Raw genomic sequence first — 22,367 nt, 5'->3', positions numbered from 1 at the left:
TAAAGAGTTGGCTTACAATCGCCACTTCACACAATACATAAATAAATATCATACATCATCCAAAATACAATCATATAGACCGACTACGGTCAAAATCCAGATGAAAATAAGACAACCCCAAATGCTAGATCCCCGATCGTCCCAACTGGGCTCCACTACTGATCATCAGAAAAAGACACATAGTAACGGCCACGTTCCTCATCGAACTCCCACTTGAGATCGATGCCATCCTCTGCACTGGCATCGTCGGCACCTGCAACTGTTTTGGTAGAATCTGTGAGTCACGAGGACTCAGCAATCTCACACCCGCGAGATCAAGACTATTTAAGCTTACAGGAAAGGGAGGTGTAATAAGGTGGAGCTGCAGCGGCAAAAGCATATATGGTGGCTAACTTGCGCAAATGAGAGCGAGAAGAGAAGCAACGGAACGGTCGTCATCTAGCAATGACCAAGAAGTGATCCTGAACACCTACTTACGTCATGCATAACACAGACCGTGTTCACTTCCCGGACTCCGCCGAGAAGAGACCATCACGGCTACACACGCAGTTGATGTATTTTAATTGGGGTCAAGTGACAAGTTCTCTACAACCGGACATTAACAAATTCCCATCTGCCTCATAACCGCGGGCACGGCTTTCGAAAGATAATACCCTGCAGGGGTGTCCCAACTTAGCCCATCATAAGCTCTCATGGTCAACGAAGGATAAACCTTCTCCCGGAAAAACCCGATCAGTCTCAGAATCCCGGTTTAGAAGACATTTCGACAATGGTAAAACAAGACCAGCAAAGCCCCCGAATGTGCCAACAAATCCCGATAGGAGCTGCACATATCTCGTTCTCAGGGCACAACGGATGAGCCAGACGTCGGGTTGGCATAGACCCTGGTTGCCCAGGGGGCGCCGGACATCGCTCGGTTTGGGCCAGCACTCGAAGGAGCACTGGTCCGGGGGTTTAAAATAAAGATGACCCTCGGGCTCGCGAAAACCCGGGGGAAAAGGCTTAGGCGGCAAATGGTAAAACCAAAGTTGGGCCTTGCTGGAGGAGTTTTATTCAAGGCGAACTGTCAAGGGGGTCCCATAAATCACCCGACCGCGTAAGGAACACAAACTCAAGGAACATAATCCCGGTATATCAGTAACTAGGGCGGCAAGAGTGGAACAAAACACCAGGCATAAGGCCGAGCCTTCCACCATTTACCAAATATATAGATGCATTAAATAAATAAGAGATATTGTGATATCCCAACATATCCATGTTCCGACATTTAACAAACTTCAACTTCACCTGCAACTAGCAACGCTATAAGAGGGGCTGAGCAAAAGCGGTAACTTAGCCAAACAACGGTGGTCATCTTGCCTGCAAGGTTCTCAGAGTTTTTCGAGAGCTTGATCCTCGTAAGCGTACTCAACAGGTTCCTCGTTCACGTACTCGTCTCCCGGCTCTACCCAAGACAAGAACACAAGCAACGAAACCACAATCAATCACGAGAAAAGCACAAGCAACATGATGCAAAACATGTATGATATGCAAGATATGATATGCGATGCATATGCGTGCCCCGAAAGGAAAATGATGAACAAGGCAGTAACTTGGCAAACCAAGCATGCCACTGGAAAGATGAGATGATTTCGATCGAAATCGATATAAAGATCACCGGAAACGGATGCATGGTTTGCAAATGGCAAGCAAAACAAGAATGACACGAATCTGCGATAAACAGCAAGATAGCACTTAAAATGCAACACGTAACAATGCTGCAGCACCCCAACATAGCAACAAAGCACATGGTAGTAATCTACAGGAGATGCTTGACAAAAGATGAACACTGAGCTACGGCTAGTTCACAACATATCAAGCTCAAACAAGCATGGCAAAAGTGCAAAAGATAACAGGTTCACAGACTTAGTGAAAAACTGGACATGGCAGTAAACAGCATCAGGTAACAATGTTCAGAGCACGAAATCAACATGCTACAGGAACTTAACATAGCAAAACAAGGCATGGAAGTGTTTTACTAAATGCACATGACAAAAGTCCCTTACTGACCATAAGCCAAAAAGAACCAGAAGATATGATGGCAAGCATGTAAACATAGCAAGTTTCGTTATCAGGTCTCCAGACTTAGCAGAAAACAGAGCATGGCAGAAACGATAACATGCAGGCCTCTTTGTGAGCTTGATGCACTCACTACAGAGCAATGCATGACAAACCAAGCACACCTACAGCAAGATGGCATGTTTATGAAGCTATACATGGCAAGAACAATTGCATAGCATGTATGGATCAAATACAATAAGCTTGGCAAAAATGAATATCATGTTAAGAATCTGCCAGGAATATTTTATAGCAAAAGTAGAGCAAGATTGAGTCATGCTATGGCACTCCATAATTGCAAACAATTGCAGGAACGGATCAATTACAACTGTAGCTACAAAACATCCTTACTGAACATCACCAAAATATGCATGGATCTCTCTGTAGCATCAAGTTTACATGGCAACAAAATAACAGCAGACAAGGACTTAGAGAAATCACGAAGTCCCTGAAATCAGAAATATTACGGGGCCTACTTTGCATGCTTGTGCTAGTCACCACAGAGATCACAAAAATATATGGCATACACCCTTGGAAAGATGGCATGGCATACTTCAAAACACATGTAGAGCTCATGTCCATGAGATGCACAGATTTAAAGATACAAAAATGACAAATCTCCAAGTTCTGATAAGAACCAGCAGATAACAGCAACTAGCCCTCTTCCAACAGAGATTTGGGCATCAAGATGACCTCTAATGAACATGGTGCAATTGAACAAAATGTAGAGCATCACGAGACGAACAATTTGACATATTACACACGCGAATCGGAGCTACATGCAAGGAGTTATGGCATCACGAACAGAGGCATATTGCTATAAAAATCCATGACTTAGAAAAAACGGGGACGGGGAGAGGTCAACGCCAGTACCAGATCCGATCGAGGGAGCTCGCTCGATGGAGTTCGCCGGCGGGAGGAGAGGAGAGGGAGGCCGCGGCGGCGAGGGGAACCGGAGTGGCGCCGGAGGGAGGAGGAGGCGGCGGGCCTCGGGCCGGCGACGGTGATGGGATCCGCGGTGCGGCGGCGGGGGCGGCGCCGGCGACCGTCGGCGAGGCGGCGGGGGCGCGCCGGCGCGAGGCGGCGAAGGCGGCAAGCCACGGGCGCGGGGCAGGCGCCTCGGGCGGCGGCGGGGTTCGGGCCCCGTGGGCCGGATCTGGGCTCGCGGGCCCGCGGTGGGAACAGCGGCGACAGGGACAGGTGGCAGCGCGGGATTCGTCCGGGATGGCGGCCCGGACACGTCCGGCGGCGGGGAATTTCGTCCGGGCGCGAGGTGGAAGAAGGTAGGGTTTGGACTACGATTGTATTTCGGGAGTCTCACATATAAATAGGTAGAGGGAGCTAGGAGGCTCCAAATGAGGTGCGGTTTTCGCCCACACGATCGTGATCGAACGAACTAGAGCATGAAAGAGAGTTTGGTGGGTTTTGGGCTGGTTTTTGAGGGGGGTTTTGCTGGACACTCAAATGGACTTTGCGGATGCCCGGTTAACCGTTGGAGTACCAAACGACCTCCAAATGCAACGAAACTTGACCGGTGGTCTCCGGGTGGTATATTAAGGCCACTTGACAAGCCTCAGTCCATTCCGAGAAAGTTTGACACACGCACACGAAAGAAAACAAGAGGGGGCGCCGGAGGAGATAGGAGCGCCGGATTGCAAAACGAACAACGGGGAAAATGCTCGGATGCATGAGACAAACACGTATGCGAATGCAATGCACATGATGACATGATATGAAAATGCATGACATGACAAAATGCAAAACGAAAGACAAAACGCGACCACGGAGGGAATATCATAACACATAGCCGAAAATGGCAAGAGTCGGAGTTACAAATATGGCAAGTTACATCCGGAGTGTTACACCATATTCGCGGGATCACCCCCACCTGGCCGATGGCTCCGGGATCTCCCTTCTCCAGTACGCCGACGACACCATCATCATGGTTGAAGGCTCGGAGGCGGACATCTCTAATCTTAAGTTCCCTCTCCTCTGCTTCCAACAAATGTCTGGCCTTCAGATCAACTTCGACAAGAGTGATGTGATGGTGATGGGCTACTCTCCGGCTGAGTGCCTGAACATTGCCAACCGGCTCAACTGCCGCCTGGGCTCCTTCCCCACGACTTGCTTGGGAATGCCCATTAGCAACTCCCGGCTTACCGTCGCGGACTTGCGTCCGACCGTGGCCAAGCTGCAAACGCGCATAGAGCCATGGCAGGGTAGGTGGTTGTCAAAGGCAGCTCGGACGATTCTCGTCAACTCCTCCCTCTCCAGCCTCCTCTTGTTCCTCATGAGCTTCTACAGCCTTCACGAGACTCTACACCATGAGATCGCCAAAGTCCAGTCTCGTTTCTATTGGGCAGGCGACAACAATAAGCAGAAATACCATATGGTCAGCTGGCCTGACATTTGCAAGCCTCGGGAACAAGGAGGCCTCAGTATCATGTGCTCTAAGAGCATGAATATTGCCCTCTTATCCCGATGGCTCTGGCGCATCTCGCAAGGTCACGGTGGCCTCTGGCTAGACATCATCCAGAACAAGTACCTGCGTGGGCAACCCCTAGCCTTCTGTCAGAGATCTGGCGGTTCCCAGTTCTGGCAGTCGGTCGTCCAACTTCTCCCAGTCCTCCGCATTGGGACCTCCATCTCGGTTGGATCTGGGGCTGCGACTCTGTTCTAGTTTGACCGGTGGGCCAGAGACACCCCCTTCGCTGCGCGCTTTCCCGACCTCTTCTCCATCGCTGTCGACCCTTCGATCTCAGTAGAGAGGGCCCTTATTGACTTAGGGCGCCTTGCATTCCGGATGCCATTTGGGCCTTTGGATTTCGCCGCCTGGCGTGAGTTACTTGATTGTGTCGCTCTCCACCAGCCGGTAGTGGACGCTGGCCCGGATCAGGTGAGATGGCGCCTTGAGCCGTCAGGCCAATTCTCCACCAAGTCCCTCCACCAGGCCATCGCCCCCTCCACCGCCCCTCCCCCCCTTGCGGCGCTGTGATCCATCTGCCTGCCTTTGAAAATCCGGATCTTCATGTGGCAATGGATCCGCGGACGGACCCCGTCTGGGGTCGAGGTCCGCAAGCGCAATGGCCCGGGCACTGGCCTCTGCTCACTTTACGGTGTCCCCGAAGACTCGAACCACATCTTCTTCTCTTATGTGTCCGCTCAATTTGTGTGGAGCTGCTTTAGAGAGGTGGTGGGCGGAAATTGGTGCCACACCAACTTCCCCGACCTATTTGCCGAACTCTAGATCTCCCCCTGCCTTCTCGCCACATTAGGTGGCTTGAGATTGGGGCCATCGCTTGGACCCTCTGGACGATCCGCAATAAACTTGTGATCCAGCGTACTCCTCTTCGACGGGCTACTGACGCTCTCTTCAAACTGTCTGGTTACTTGCAGCTTTGGCGGCCGCTTAACCGCCCACTGGACCGGGACGCCATCTCCGCCTTCATCGCCGACCTTCGCTCGATGGCCGTCCGACTATCGCCGCCGCCCCCTCCGCCTCCACCGGAGCCAGACTAGGCGCTTGACATGTTCTCCGGCGCTCTTATTCCTTTTGTTTGGGCTTGTTGAGCTGTGCCCTCAGCAAAACCTTTTGTACTTCCTATTGTGACACTTGGGTGCGAGTGTTTGAACTAGTCCTTGTATGTGTGCTCTCTGGCTGTTTGCTTTATTTGTAAAGCGGGGCGAAAGCCCTTTTCGGTAATGATCTAGAGAAGCTAACGCCGCCATTCCTCTTTGTGTGTGTGTATGTATGTATGTATATATATATATATATATATATATATATATATAGAGAGAGAGAGAGAGAGAGATTCATCCAAAGAGAATGCCCGAGCCTATTTCTGATCTAGTGCTCATTTTGCAAAGCTACCACTGTTCCCTCTCTGATCTTGTGGATGGTTGAAACAATCCTCTATCCTGCGGCCAACAAAACACACTGGAATCAAGGGAAATGCATGCTGAAGCAACCATTTTGGATAAACGTCAAAGAGGCTAAGACCATCATCAACCCAACCCCCTACTCCCCCATCTTTCCAGGCAATAGCCGGGACACGGCCCGAACAGAAAATCGCCACACAACTGGACCCTCCCTACCTAGCCTATATGTTGGACTCTGCTCTGATCCGCTCCCCGGCCCCTCCTCTTTGGTCATCTTCGGCATGGTGGGCAGCAGATCTGAGTCTGCCCGGTCCCGGTCCAAGGACGATGTTGATTGGGAGCTCGTCGCCTATTTGGGGGCAACGAAGAGATAACCGTCTAGCTTGCGCTTCGTCGTTCATGGGTCGAGACTCGAGCTCCGTCGTCGGAGGCACAGTTCCAGTAGTCAGGCGCCTTATCTGCCACTCCGACCTGAGTCCAGCTGTGATGTTGCGTCCGATTGAAGCTCGCGCCCATGTCCGCTCGATCTTTGCAGCAGGGCTAACAAAGACTTACTAATGGAGAAGCCGTTGGCGAAGTCATAAGGCCCTCTACTTTTTATTATAAATCTAGTAATGGAAAAGATGGATTGTTTTGCGAAAGAATATTTTGACCCATAGAAAGCAGGATTTCCGCTTGTGGCAATTCTCGACAAGTGAAGCTAAAAAAGAAGACAAAATATTTTGCCAAAAATGCAGGGTAGAATTTGTGGATTCTCATACACGAAGATATCAAATGGGATACATCAAACTTGCATATCTCGCGACTGATGTGTGGTATTTGAAATGTCTTCCTAGTTATATTGTGAGGTGGTGAGAGCGGATCCGCGACGTCGGAGCCAACCTAGGAGGGTGCTTGTCCCCGCAACATCGGCCTCGGAGTCTGGGGCCAACGACAACAACGATGATACGGATGCGACGGTTATGGTAGCTATGACGGCTACTTCATGGTCCAGGCACGGCGTGCCTACTGTGAGAGGGTTTAGGCGCGCCATGGCTCCTGCTCGTTTGTCACTTCAGTTGCGGGTGCCAGTGCCATCTGAATCTGATGACACGGTCCCTATCCTCCAAGGAGTCGGACATGCTCGACCGCCAACAGATCAACACCAAGACATTGAGAAGCATTGAGGAGCCGCGCCATGCCTTGGATAAGAAGGATGCCCAAGCCCAGATCTGGTGAAGCGGCAAGCCGGACCGCCCCTGTCCTCACGGTGGAGCAACCCGGGCTGTCCGTGTCCTCGTCGACCTACCCCTGAAATCGTTTGAGAACATGTCTAGTGCCTCCTCCGACTCATCCAGCTCCGAAGCAAGCAGATCCGTCTCCACCTACGTCGCTTCGAGTGCAACTTCCGTGACAAAGAAAACAAGGGCAAGGACGGCCGCCCATGAACTTCCCCCATGTAAGTCCTAGTTTAGTTATGCTATCGAACTATCTATTCTTAGTTAAATGTCGTCTTATGCTATCAAACTATTTAGTCTTAGTTAAATGTTGCCTTCATTATCCTATGATGTTCGTTGTTTGAACTATGTCCTATGTATGCTATTTACATATTGCTTGTATGGATTCGAGGGTTCAGGTACGAGAAAACACCTATGAGGGTGAATAATTAGAGGTTGATCCCCTCCTGTCCGCGGATATATGAGAGATGAAATTTGTCTACTAGCTCGACCCACATGCAGCTAGCGTCATCCTCGTCTCACTCTCACGTGTTCACATCACTCGGCTTGAGGTGTGCATTCTATTCTATTCTAGCACACTATTCCTGTACTTCACATGAACGTGGAGGGCTGGCTCGCCCCATCTCTCTCTCGCTTTTGCCCTCTCTTTCTTACTTTGTCAGCCAAGAGCCTACTTTCTCGAGAGTGGATTTTTGGAACCCAGGTGTATTGGAGGACTTTATTTTAAATACTTTAAAAATCACATTTAAGGTTTCAAAAAATTATGAAAAAAATTCTACATGATCATATGGATGTATATTAGACATGTGTAAAGTTTGGTGATGAAATAAGTAAATATGCGACCTATACAAAAATGATAAAATGATGTCCAAATAGTGAATAATGTATGCATTGTTCATCTTTCCAAAATTACAATTTTGTCATTTTTGTGTAACCACATGGTTACTTATTTCATCATCAAAACTTACACGTGTAATATACATTCATATAAACATGTTAATTTGTTTTCAGAATTTTTTGAAACTTCAAAATAGCATTTTAGCACAGTTAAAAAAATAGGGTTGCAATGCACCCGGATTCCAAAGTGACTTTTTGCTACTTCCTCTTACTTTTGTCAGCCAAGAGCCTACTTCCTCTGTAGGATCCCATCTTAGTCTGCAAGCTGCTTGTTGAGCTGAGCTGAACAATTGAGAGTGACGAATAGAGCTGGAGCACCCGTCCACAGTGGAGCGTTGGCCGTGCCCTCAGGAACAAAGTAAAGATGTGTTTTTAGTAGCCTAATTTGGTTGGAAAGGTGAAGTTTCCCAGGGCACTGAGGGCGTGTTTGGTTGCCCGCATGCAGCCCAACCAGGCCCGCGCGAGATGTGCGCGGCCTGTTTGGTTGGCTGGGCTGCATGCGGTTTGTGGCCCGCACGGAGCTTAAAGCAGCCCGCAGCCTGGCCTGGCGGAAACTGCCGAATCGGCGGTTTCTCGCGAGCCTAGCTGGGCGCGGCCACGCGTGCGAGGCAGTTGCACGTCTCGGGCAGCGCGGGAGACGGAGGGGACGTCTCATAACTCGCCCCCCACTTTCCTGTCACCGCCCAGACGCACTGTTCCCACCGCTCCCTCTCTCTCCCTCACCACCCCTCCCTCTCCTCTCCTCCGATGGCTCCGCCACGCCCACCGCCGCGCCGCCCTCTGACCCCCGTCGACCAACGCATCGCCAGCATCCAGGAGCGCTGGCTGGCCGGGCTCCATAACTTGGGCCACGACCTGGCGTCGGCGCTGCGAGCGCCATCCCCCATCTGCTGCCGGCCACCACGAGCGCCGGCCAATGCGGTGCCGGCCGCTCCTGCTCCGCCGCCGATTTCGGGCCTCGTGGTCCTGGGCTCGGCGTCGGCGCCGTCCACGGAGCCGCCCCTTCTTGGGACCCCATTGGGCACGGGGGTTTTCTTGACCCCCGTCCAAGGGTTTTCTCCTGTCGGCGGGCCGTCCTCCTCGACCTCCGGCGTGGCCTTGAGCACGGGGCCGATGCCGCAGGCCGTCGCCAGGGCCGGCTCCTCCTCTGCTCCGTCACCTCTCTCCTTCCTGCCAGGGTTTTCACCCAGCCTCGGTTCGCCGCGGCTGCGCGTGCTCCGGTGAGTCAAACCCCCTCAATGCTTGCTCGTAGATGTAGATTAGGGGTTTATTTCTTAGGCATGTGCTAGTAGTTAGTGGATTCGATAGGATTAGATAGGATTCTAGCAGATCTGATTGGATGCGATCCCAATCGAATCTAATCGGACTGATTTGTTCTTGTTTTGTACAGTGTGTGCGCTAGGATAATTTTCTTGGGCTACAGCTACTGTGTCCTATGATCTATGTTCATGATGTAGCTGTGTTCATGCTAGAATCTTGTTCATGTTGACTGATGAATGTTATACTGATGGCATGTTCATGTTGACTGATGAATGCTAGAATCATGTTGACTGATGGCATGTTCATGTTGACTGATGAATGCTAGAATCATGTTGACTGATGGCATGTTCATGTTCAAGCTAGGATCATGTTCATGTTTCATGTTGCTAACATACATGTTCAAGCTAGCGTTTGTGTTGAATGTTATACGTGCATGTAGTAGGACCATTTTAGGATGGTGCCAAATCTGCATGGCTGCGCATGGGTGCTATTGGCACTTGTTGTTACTATTTTTAGATGTTTCCATGGTTAGGATAGTACAGTGATGAGTGCTAGTTGCAGCAAAGCAGATGCCACTGATAAGTGGACTTGCCCAACAGCAAGTCAACTGATCAGTGCCACTGATCAGTGGCATTTGCCCAACAACAAGTGTCATTGATAAGTGGCATTTGCCCATAGGGTTTAGGGTTAGGAAAATGCCACTTATCAATGGCACTTGCTATTGGGCAAGTCCACTGATCAGTGCCATTTGCCTAACAGCAAGTGGCATTTGCCCGAAGAGTTTGTGCACAGATCAGTGGCATTTGCTCTTGGCAGATGTTTCTGATCAGTGCCATTTTGCAAAGAGTTTGTGCACTAATACTTGTCATCTTACCTGACAAGATATTGAAGACTGACTAGGATGTGCCGGGAGGAGGAGCTCAGGTGGTGGCCGGAGCTGAGCGCGCCAAGGATTTCATCCCCACGAACAGGTGGCTCAGGACGGTGGACCTGCCTGGCAGGATCGCCTTCATGAGCGTGCCTCATTCAAGGGGACGATCTCCGAGTCAGGGCCACGAGGAGGGGGCCAGGGAGCCGCTGCGCTTCTACCAGCAGATCAAGGACAACGAGGACCTCGCCATGCTCGTCGTCCCTCCCAAGTTCGTGGAGGTGATGAACACCTGGCTGGTCATCAAGCGGCTCCCGCGCGTGGTCAGGCTGTCGGCGAACAAGCGGTGTGTGTTTTGGGTGCAGGTCCAAAACTTCGAGGGGCACATGGTGCTTGGCCAGGGCTGGAACTACTTCTGCCGACGCCACCGGATCGTCCCGGCGACCTCGTCGTTGTGCGCATCTCAGGACTCGGATTGAAGGTTCAGATCTACAACCACGACTCCTCGGTCATGTGCAGGTTTCGTTGTAGCAGGCACAATTGCGTTGGTAACATCGAGCAGGCTATGTAGTTAAGTTAAGTAAGGTGTTAGTGGAGAACTTTTATGGTGTGTGACGAGACTTGTGCTGGGAACTTGTTCATATTTTGGCCAAGAGCAGCACCCTGACATGGAGCAGGGAAGGAGGATGCCCCTGCTGTTAATCTAGACTTATGCTATGTAGTTAAGTAGTTTGATGTCATTTCCTTGTTTGCTGTGTTTGATTTCATTTGGTTGCCTGCTGTTGTGTTGTTGCTGTTGTGCTGATCATGTGGTGGTAAGGCCACCACATTTGAATGGGGTGAGCAGAACACAAACAATGTTTGCAACCAAACATCTGAAGTTTGCATCTGCTCACACCCTAAGCACAAAAACGGCAACCAAACAGCAGGGGGGTAAGTGCCTCTTCATGCGATGCAGGCAACCAAACAAGTTGCATCTGCTGCATATGAGGCTGCATTTCATCAACCAGGCTGGCTAGAGATGGACATGCAATGCAACTACTGTTGCAAACTGCAACCAAACACGCCCTAATCCACCTCAGGGAGATTTACATGGTTTTGGGGGATCCCCTCTCCCACCACGGGGAGACCACCATCCCAGTTTGGACGAGATGCCAGAGGGGAGGTCGGGGGCGGGGCGGGGGCATCACTTTCAATTCAGCAGCGTGAAGCACGGAGACTGAGGCTGAGCGAGCGAACAAGGAGAGGCTTTTCTCTCCGACCAGTCGATACAGGGGAGATCTACCAGGGATGGGCCATGGAAAGGTCAGGGTTCTTCCTCCCTCGCGCGAAACCAAACAGCGATGTTTGCTTGCCCAGGGCGAACTCAACACGTGGTTTGCCCAATCGGGGAAAAGGCAGGTATCCCACAGGGATCCCTCGCAACCAAATGGGGCCTTAAGAGCATCTCCAGCCGCGCCCCCAACAGGCCCTCCCTAGGCATATTTGTCGCGCTGGCGCCCAAAAATCGGTCCAGTCGCGCCTCCAGTAGCCCGTTTTTCGTTGGCTCGGGCCGAAACTGGTGCCGGCGGACCCAGGCCGAACCCGGCGCGCAGGGGGGCGCCTGGGGGCGCCGGCACAAGCGAAAAGGGACGTGGGGCCGCTCTGTCGGCGAGTCGAGAGCCTCTTCCCGCCGTTTCTTCCCGTTTTTCCCCCACTTCCCTCCCATTCTCTCCATTCCTCCCGCCAATCTCCCTTCCGCTCGCCATTTCTTCCCTCCCACTCGCCGTCCGGCTTGGCCGCCATGCCGCCGAAGAAGTACGTGATCCCCCACGTCGCGACAACCGCGGCCGCCTCCGTCGCCCAGCCGAAGCAGAGGAAGCCGAGGGCGCCGCCGTCCAAGCCACCGGGCATGACGAACGCCGAGTGGAGGGCGGAAGTTCAGCGACGGGAGGCTGTCACCGCCGACCGGCGAAACAGGGCAATCGCCAAGAAGGCTCGTGACAACGCGGCGCGTGCGACGGCGGACCAAGCCGACGCCTCGGCGACTCGCATGGGGATGATGAATCCACCCGGCGGCCACGCCCAGTACGCGCCCTGGAGCCAGCAAAGCGTTGGCTCTCCGTCCGGCTTCTCGTCGTCGCCGCAACCATGGGGATGCACGCCGTCGCCGGGCTACTCCGACGGGGACGTCCATGGTGGGTTCAACCCCAACGTCACCTTCCCCCATGGGCATCCGGCCCAGCGCACGCCCTCGCCCGCCTTCGCCGGCGTGTAGTACCCTCCATACAACTACTCGCCGCTGGCTTCCGCGTCCCCGACGCCCCCTCTCCGCCGTGGCGCGCTGCCCTTCTCACAAGCTTCCACGTCGCACCTCGGCGACGTCAACGAGACCGAAGGGGACATGGACGACATCATCACAGCAGGCTCAGCCGCCGCAGCCGCGTCCCCCGGGTTCGCTACCCAGGACGAGATGATGGACCTCGACGGCGACATGCACGGCGAGCCCGAGTACGGCGAGGAGGAGCCGGACGAGGAGGAGGAGGAGGACGGGGACGGGGAGGAGGAGGAGGCGCCGGCGACTGTTCCGGCGAAGAGGCGCAAGAAGAAGAAGAAGGGGGCGGTCAGGACCGGCGAGCCGCGCATCAAGTGGGCGACCAAGGAGCAGGAATGCCTTGCCGAAGCGTGGAAAGTCGTCTGCCTCGACCCAACCACCGACATGAACCAGAGCATCGACACATACTGGGAGCGCATCAAGGCTGAGTTCGACGAGCGCAAACTCATCGACCCCTACTTTAAAGGCGTCTACATCCAGCACGGGGCGAAGGCAATGGCGAACCATTGGGGGCTCATCCAGGCGGCCTGCAACAAATGGCATGGGATCGTCGAGGAGGTCGCGGCTCGCCAAGTCAGAAAGGTTGAGAAATAGAACCATCTGATTTGATTCGTTCCCAATAGTCATGAGATGATCATCTTAGGGTGATCCTTTTGTCAACGGATGCTCCTATTACACTCGTAGTCTCTGAAGGATGAGAACCCACTATGTAGCATCTACATCGATAATTCAAGCATTGTATACGTCATTAGTCCGATTCTTTGTAGGAACTACCCGTAATAACGAACTTGCAAAATGGATCTGTTTATCATAAAGAGATTCATTGTTCCTGACCCTGCTTCACCTTAATCGGGAGAGCGGCGCCAGCGTTGAGGATCAGGTATGGCACGCCGTTCTCCCGCTTCTCTTCGCCTTGTGCGCCCGCCAACTGTTTGTTCCTCCGCGCAGCTGGTGCGCATGTTCGCCATGTATCGCCAGACCAACAGCGACCAAGAATTCAAGTACCTCCACGTTTACAAGCGCATTGACAAGTGCGAGAAGTGGGCGGAAGTCCGGCGCACCCTCGACATGGCCAAGAAGACCTACAAGCCGGACGCGCCGACGCCGGGCGCGTCAGAAGGGCGGCCTGACGGCAACAAAGGGGCCAAGAAGGGAAAACACGCCGATGAGGCTACCGCGCGAGTGCAAGAGTCCATCGAGCATTGCCTCGCTGACGTACAGGCCCGGGCCGCCCTGCGTGAAGAGAAGACAGAGGCGCGGTGGTCGGCGTTGATGTCGAGCAGCGCCGTCAAGCTCGATCTACTCCGGACCAACGTCGCCGCGAAGAAGAGGAACACCGACCTGGCTTTCCTGCTGGGCGCGGCGGACATGCTCCAGAGCAACGACGAGGCGGTCAAGGCCTGGTACTTGGCGGAGCGTGGCCTCATCCTGAACCAGCTGCCATCGACGGCGCCGCCAACTCCCACGCCCACGCCCACGCCGCCGCCAAGCCCGAGCGATGATGCCAGCACAGAAGCGACGCCGACGCCGCCCAGCACAGAAGAAGCTCCGGCCCCGCCAAGCCCGCGCACGCCGACTCCGCCGACTCCGGAGGCCGACCTCGCCGTCTGATGCGCTGCACGCGCGTCCTTTCTTTTTTGTACGCCGAACTTTTCATTCGATCGCCGAACTGTGGCCGCTTGATCGCCGGATTTGTGGCGTCTATTTTGATGAGCGGGAATGTACGTCTGAATTTGCCGCGGCTTGGGGGGCGGCGCCTGAGGCGTGGCTGGGAGCTAGGTCGTTCCAAGGGGCCGATCTAGCGCCGGTTCGCCCCCAGGCCGTTCTTTTTCAACGCCCTGTGGGGCTGAACGGCTGAAGATGCTCTAAGCAACATCTTTTTCCCTTGCTGCTAGCTTGTGGTAGCACTTGCATGCAAGTGACAGACACAAAGACAGGCCATCGTCCCAGGCATGCAGGGATGCACGCATGCTCCTACGAAATCACCTGGCGGCCTTGCTGCAGTTAGGTGCCTCCATTATTTCACTGGGGCCTTGGGAATTGATTCAGGTATCTCAAGGACCAGTCCCGGTCCCACACCATCGATCGATCAATATGATGCATGCTGCTGTCGCAAGAGGCAAATGGACAAACTGGGGGGCCGGACACTTCCATCGACTTGTCTTGCTCCGTCCATCGGCTTATTATCACTCGTGTTATCTTATCTATCTATCTATCTATCTATCTATCAATATGATCCATCCCATAGGTTGGAATTATTCAGATACTAGTACCACCTAACGTGGCTAGCCTGGTCGCCTGGTCGGTGGGAAACCAAGGCAAGCCGGCATATATAACTGTACTAATGAGTTTCAACTATTTCCATTAACCGTGGCATAACGGACTAGTCACGACCACACAACGCAGCCCCTGCGTTACTGAATTTAAACTGTACAAGATCCGACTTCCAAAAGAGCAATAATCGATCTCATAGGAGTATTTGGTTAGTTAGCCTCGACGGTGACCAAGTAAAGTGCACTCGCCTTCGTTTGCCTCATTCGTATCCAAATGGCAATAAGAAGATGAGTGGCTCGTGTGTCAAACCTGGGATTCAGATGTTTCACAGCTGGGGAAGAAGGCCAGATCCAGGCGCTGGAACAGCAGCACACGCCACTTGTTTTTCCTTTTCCCCCTTTGCCACCGAGGCATAAGATGCTGGATCATATCAGCCCCCGCGAAAACGACCTTGCACTGATCAAGCATAGACGCCCTGTCAATGAGGCGAAGAGGGCGGTTGAGATTAACCAAGATAATGCAAAGACTTGAAAGAGCATCAGATTGATTAGTTGTCATCTCTCTTCACAAGATTTGCTCTTGTTATGCAAGTAGAGAAAGGGGGCAAATGGTACCTGCTGGCTGGAAAGGTGATTTTCTTTCTATAGTTTGAAACTAAAAACTGTATTTGCAAGTCTCTCAAGAATAGAAGACAAGAAATGCAAGGCAACGGTGTGAAGTGAAAGGTACCACAGTTATAAAGATTTATGAATCAAACACTGCCAATGTTAGATCCATCCATAGATTCTGAAGTTTATTATAGACTAGTATCCGCATATCTAAGTCTAATTAGAACAATTAATCATACGTACTTGGTTATAGCAAACTGGTTTGCAGTAAATACACACTCACAAGATGAAATAACTAAACATTCTTTGGTTATGTCTTGGTTCTGGCTGTTCAGTGGCGAACAGATGTTACAGAATGCCAGCTTTCTGGACAATCTTTCTGTAGGTAAGCATCCTGAAATTGATATGCAGAACATGATATATTATGAATATGTGAGTAAAGGGCAATGGAACAATATGTGCTTACAGAATAACAGCAAAACAATAGATTCAGTAGCTAATTTCTGGAGTAAAAAAAACTGTAAACAGGTCAATCAAATAACTTGTGAGTAATACATTTTCAAGTCTGAGGCTGGAAGTGATCAGCACAGGAGTTTGGAAAAGACATCCAGGTCCAGCTTTCCCTGGTAAGCAGCAGGAGCCACCTCCCTCGCCAACCTTCCAACCACTCGCTCAATGTACACTACATACAGCCCATTTATGTTTTCTACGACTTCCAGGTCTTTGCGTGCCTTCAGAATAGATCTGACCCATTCTTCAAATATTTCTGGATAACAGTTTGTAAAGTTTGATCAAACTCTCTGCAATGAATTGCCGGGAAGATATAGCATAGTATGATGCAATGAAGCTCTATTAGCAGTGTGTTATTTGGATATACATTTCAGTATTTATCAATTCAAATTTGTAATTAAAGATGCACATCTATATAATAAAAAGCTCTCAACTGTGGCTGCCAACTAAAACATAGTATCTATATTTAGATATTTGATACGACGCAATTTCTTTAAATCAAGTGATGCGACCCTGATATTTTTCACACTGTCGTGTTTAATGTTGATAATGTCAAGAGAGGTTGAGCTACACCAAACTTGACATGGGAGGAGTCCATAAAGAGAGACCTGAAGAACTGAAATATCACCAAGGACTAGCCATAGACAGGGGTGCGTGGAAGTTAGCTATCCACATGCCAGAACCATGACTAGGTTTCGAGATCTTATGGGTTTCAACTCTAGCCTACCCCAACTTGTTCGGGACTGAAAGACTCTGTTGTTGTTTTAAGGGTTGAATGCAAACACAATTCAGAAAACTTGATAGATAGGGAAAAGGATGGCCAGGGGTAAGAAAACACTAACTTTTGTCAAATTGCTCGCAACATAGCCAAATTTTCATGTAATCAGATATGAGGAACTCGATTAATTGAATCCTGCAACACACGAATAGGATGACCACACGCAACATTTAGTTATACAGTCAGAATCAAGGTAACAAAAAAAAATCTCATACGAACTATAGAAACGGCATTCCATACATGAGCACACATCGCATTCTTAATATGTAACTTTGACCGTTATTTTGTGTGTCAATATGTTACTATTTAAGAGCATGTTGTGAAAATATTTTCCATCACAAATCTAATGATAAAGTTCCAGGTAGCCAACCGAAATAGTTTCTTATATGTTACTTGTCTGACAAATTTGAAAATACATTTTCGACACCATCATCTATTTCTGAAACTGTTGCAGGAAGTAGCAACTGTTGTATATCCCCCTTCAAATGTTCAGTTAATTCTACACATATCCAACCATACAGTCTGTGAAGATCAATAAGACAAAGGAATAAATTTGGACCAATGAAGAATAACATAGTTGATGCACATGCAGGATGCTAAAAGTTAATGAGCAATCCCGCAAAACAAAAAACTAAATGGGCTGTAGGCTGTCAATTAACCAGATTTGACAGCCAATGAAAGCTCAAACCCGTTAACTAATCTCTGTGTATCCTAATTGCGACACTTTGGGCCAGCGCTAAATTAATGGGCAACTGATTGGCTATTCAAAGCATTTTTCACTATACTGCTAAAGTGATAATGGTAGCCTCTTCAAACTATTCTTCATCCAATAATTCAAGACTAAATGACTATGAACTACTGCACATGTAGGAATAGCTGCCCTGTGCAAACTGCTGGTATAGTTTTTCATCCAGATTTCAATGCTACAGGTCAAAACGTCTGTTATAAACTAGTGAATTAAAATGGGTACACTGGAGAACAGGGAATCATGAGTGCCTTTGGATAAGTTAAAATTCTTCGACTGTAATATAAACTAGAATGAAAAGAAGATCAGCTTAAGCTTACATAATGAACATATTGCCATGCATATCAGGGAAGGAATCATCAAACGGATCTAAGAGAAGCAAGCTTTCTGATACATTTGAGATCTTTTGAGAAACTGCAAGGATTATCCGCTGACCAATGAATTCTTCATTTCCTAACTTGCGGAACAAGTGCTGCACATTGAATTGGGCATCTGAGCAGTCAACTGGCCCTGCAAACTTGAACAAAATGGAAGGCGACAATCAATGTACTATTGGTTGATATTAGGAGCACAGACACATGAATGCCAAAATTCATAGTTTATGTCATTGCGATTACTCTGCACTGAAATGACCAAAACTAACTAAATGAAACTACAGACGTGACTACTCAGCAGATCTATTCAGAATAAAACATGATTCAAAGTGATCATGTAAAAGAATATGTTGATATGATTTGCCTATAAGAAAGAATGTAAAACAAACACCATGAAGCCTATAACTAATCTATCATACTTGGTGGGACTTCCACACGTACTACAAGTTCAATTTTGGTACGCAGGAAGTATTTCACGTTATTTTGTGGACCCATATAAATATATAAAGTAAACATACATTTGTTATCTCTAGTTGGGATTGAAAATTTGTTTGACGATAAGTTGGGATGGAGGCTGCAAGCTAGAATGCTACCTAGTGTACTGTAAATAAACCGAAATAATAAGGAAAGCATAATTTATTTCACATTGAATATCTCCCAGAGCATATCATCGATGATTTTACAGCATAACTTAGGGCTGACCTCAAGAAAGCCATGACCCTGAGTAAAATACTACCAGAAGCATAAAGCAACTTGTGCTATATTGATGTATTGCAAAACAGCCTGGGATTGTGGTCGCAGTAAATATTTACAAATTTGAAAACACTCTATGAACTAACTAGAGTAACTTGCATGCCAGAAATCTGTATCAGGAGTAAGGTTGCATTGCATGTTTCTGTCAGACCATCACCTTGTGTGTACTGTTCTGAAAGAATATAGACAAAACATCCAAAGTACTTGAAGAGTATATCAAATAAGTATCACCTGAATCTGAAGTACCAGCATTTTCAGGAATGGTACACATCCTTTTCATCAAACGTGTCACTAAACCATCAATTATCTCCTCAACCAGTTCCTTTTCCCTTTTCGACAATAGAATGTTCTTCAGTAAAGCTGAAAGAAAACATATTTTACAAATTGGTAAAAGACTGTTGTCTCAACCAAATATGGATTGAACAGATAAGATAAACAGAAAATTTAATCATTAACATAATGGTAATTTTGTCTGCACTGTATTTTGAACATGCATGTTTTGGTCTGACATTGCAGATTTAAGAACTCGAAAAAGATTCTGGATCACCTACAGTGGTGTACGTCTATAGTAAACAGTAAATAGCAACCCACTACGACAACAGAAAATAAGGCTGGAAGCTGGAAGTGAATTTGTAAGTCGTATTCTGCAAAATATGGCAATGTTGATTTGTTGCCTAGATTCCATGCCATTGGTCTGGAAACGGCCTCTTGCAGAAATGCGGGGAAAGGCTGCATACAAAAGACCCAAAGTGGTCGGACCCTTCCCCGGACCCGCTACGTGCATCGGGCTGCCCTTTTTTTATTCCATGCCATTGGTTCGCCATGTCAACACACTGAAAATTATGAGCACCATGATTTATTATGTACATGTAAGGTGTGCCTGCGTGTCTATTCTATCCTGCTTGAATTGATAAGTGGTAACTAATAGGGTACTAGTCTTCTATATTATACAATCTGGAAAGAGAAATCTAAAATTGGCCTTTGTGTCCCATAAATTTCATTATTTCAAACAACCACATCATATCCTGCATTCTTTGAGCATGTAAATGTACATATGGACCAAATGGTGATAGTTCAGCACAAATGAAATGTAGAAGGCTGAATTTGTGGTGTAGATAAGTTTGTGTTTTTTTCCGTCAAATATTATACCCATGAAAATACTAAAACTTGACTGTACAGTAATTATTTCGGGTCAATACACACCAAGGCGGAATGTCGTGTTCATCATAGTCGAGTACTTTCTTAATATCTCACTGGATTACACATCACACTATGCATAGCTTAGATTATCGGTCAGATTCAACGATGATATTATAGCAGAATTCTGACTTACACAAAATGAAATTTACTGCTTGGTGAGAGAATGTAGCAAATGTGGAGCAAGATTCTCTCTGCACAAGATAATCCAACGTTAGAAACATAGAAGAAACAAAATATGGGAATCTCAGTTACAATGAGAGGATACAATTATACTTTCGCAAAAATCCCATCTGATAGCTCCACCAGGAAGTCAGTAGACAAGCTAAGCTGTTGTATCTCATCCTCGCTATTGAACTCTGCACAATCAAATGATTCAAACGAAGGTTTAAGAAGATAAAATTTTGCTGCAGTAACCTGAAATAGAGAGTTGTAAGAGGGGAACGATCCAAACTTCCAAATGGCGCACAGTTCATACACACTCGTGGAGCAAAAAATGAAAAGTTAAAGCATAAGGATATGTTCTGAGTAGCACCCACCCATCAAACTAGTGACGGGAAGAGATCGATCCAGTCTCCGTCGCTTCTCCTTCCACCGCGCTGTTGCGATTAAATTACAAAACACGATTGTTAAAATTTGGGGGGTTGCATAGTGGCCAATTAATTTCATCTCGACCGCAGACTCTAAAACTGTACCCAATCTGAGGAACCTCCTCCGCAGCACCTCGTCGACCCAATGCTCTCCTCCACCCGTTGGCGGCGGCGGCTGCAGGTCGCTGCACCCGTCGAAGAAGTGGCAGCGGCATGACGCAACCGGCGGCTCCATCGCCTCCCCGCGCACCCCATCTGATCGACAAAACATCTAAGTCACACCAACTGGGCGCCGGAAACTGAACGAACGCGGGCGCGTGCACTTACCTTGGAGGAGCTTGAGCTCTTCGCGGAGGCGGAGGATCTCGCGCTTCCGCTCCTTAGCCTGGGTCGGTGAAGAGGATGAAGTGAGATGAAGGTGGAATTAGAGGTTTGTGGTAAGGAGGGGAGGGGGGATTGTGTATGAGACCTTGCGCTTCCAGTGGATAAGAGGCGGGGAGGAGGTGCCCACGGAGGCGGCGGTTGTCGAGGGGAGGCGTTTGTAGTGGATGAGAGCCATTGCGAGGGCTGCCTTCAGCGATGGCGAATCTATCCGGGACGAGGATGCGGCCAGCGGCGTCGCCGTCGGCGGGCGGGAGGCGGGAGCCATGGCGATTTCGGCGACGAGCAGGAGGGAGAGAGCAAAAGCCCAAATGAGAAACGGAAGCACAAGAGAGGGCAATCTGAAATTCGTAATTAAAAAAACTCCCCTATACCACCTATATAACCAAATGAACTCCCAATACAAGTGTTGTCAAAAACGTTCTTATATTATATTATGAGACGAAAGAAGTATAAAGCAACAACCGAACGAACGAAGTATACGGTGATACGTCTTCATCGTATCGTATAATTTTCTATTGCTTTATATTATTACTAGCAAAAGAGCCCGTGCATTGCAACAGGTACAAAATGAATTTGACAATTCATATGGTATTTGACTGTTACCTCCCGTGGTGAACTATAGCACCCAATCAGTCGGCTTCTGCCTCGACTTATCTTTCGTTTGGTGTAAAATTGCTGGGCATTCGGCAGCCATGCTACTATTGAGATGCAACACTCATCCTTGAAAAACAAATAAAAATGATACCCCCTCCTATCTAAAATAAAATAAGTGTCGCAGTTTTAAACTGGGTTTAGTTCAAGACTGTGATACTTATTATAGATCGGAGGTGGTATTACTCAGATATGTGTATGTGAAAGCTGACATATAAAATTTTCACCATATATGAACCACAAAAATACATATGCAGGAGGAACATTAGTCTACTGAAGATCACTCGACATGCTAATGCTGCTAGCCACACCCTTGCTTGTATGGGACGGGTGCAATAGCGAACTATGTGTTGGCTTTGAAACTTCCCCGAAGAGATAGTAGCATAGTTAAGTCTAAATGTAATCATCCCGTTTGATTAATGAAAGTTCCTTCTTCCGCAAAAAAAAAGAAACTGCAAAAATACAAAAATACATTATTGATCAAGCTGATTAGTCATGGTATAAATACATGCCACCCATTGTAGATAACATTGAGAAATTATCCAAATTTTATTGTTGGATTTGGATCAAAATAAACTTAACTTAGGTCTGAAAACTAAACAAACTTCCTTCAAAGTGTGAAATTATCTGCGCATACTCATACATGCTCAGTGGAAGCAAACCTTTTAGCAATAATGATATACTATCACATAGTATCTCTATCTAGATCTCTAAATAGTTGAAAAACACATGTACATATATTATTGGCTCTAAGTAATGCAGCGACAAATATATTTACTTCGGATAGACCTTGAGTTTTTTATGGAGACGACGACAAGCGTGAGTAATTGTGGATATAAATTGTGACAGATGTGGCACTAATAGAAAATAAAAAGTATCTTGAAGTCTAATTCAGTTTAGTTAATGTCAATACTGGATCTAGCTATTTGCTTCATGCACATAATGACATATGCATAGGAACGCACCTAGGA

At 48.6% G+C, this 22,367-nt stretch overlaps 1 protein-coding gene across 5 annotated transcripts; it reads right to left on the bottom strand.

Annotated features, from left to right (window-relative positions):
- LOC109746839 (protein MULTIPOLAR SPINDLE 1) lies at positions 1 to 21,095 on the bottom strand. 5 transcript variants are annotated; one of them, XR_012188529.1, is made up of 13 exons: positions 20,831 to 21,095; positions 20,689 to 20,746; positions 20,467 to 20,616; positions 20,311 to 20,370; positions 20,048 to 20,130; positions 19,908 to 19,965; positions 18,806 to 18,934; positions 17,768 to 17,957; positions 16,767 to 16,837; positions 15,970 to 16,180; positions 15,698 to 15,808; positions 15,116 to 15,281; positions 1 to 259 (listed from the first exon to the last, which is right to left on the bottom strand). XR_012188529.1 is itself a non-coding variant. In XM_020305946.4 (11 exons), the coding sequence occupies exons 1-10, from the start codon at positions 21,008 to 21,010 to the stop codon at positions 15,996 to 15,998; spliced, it is 1,164 nt and encodes a 387-aa protein (XP_020161535.1). In that variant the 5' UTR covers positions 21,011 to 21,093; the 3' UTR covers positions 14,923 to 15,281; positions 15,970 to 15,995. The 5 variants fall into 5 exon arrangements, 2 of the variants coding, with proteins under 2 accessions (XP_020161535.1, XP_020161533.1); XR_012188527.1 differs by having other exon boundaries at positions 15,116 to 15,262; positions 20,831 to 21,093; XR_012188528.1 differs by lacking the exons at positions 1 to 259; positions 15,698 to 15,808 and adding an exon at positions 1,165 to 1,444 and having other exon boundaries at positions 20,831 to 21,093.
- Positions 21,096 to 22,367: the final 1,272 nt, after the last annotated feature.

Source organism: Aegilops tauschii, chromosome 7, assembly GCF_002575655.3.
Source record: "Aegilops tauschii subsp. strangulata cultivar AL8/78 chromosome 7, Aet v6.0, whole genome shotgun sequence".
NCBI lineage: Eukaryota > Viridiplantae > Streptophyta > Magnoliopsida > Poales > Poaceae > Aegilops > Aegilops tauschii.
The sequence above is the reverse complement of the archived record's forward strand: the minus strand, read 5'-3'. Positions and strand labels throughout refer to the sequence as shown.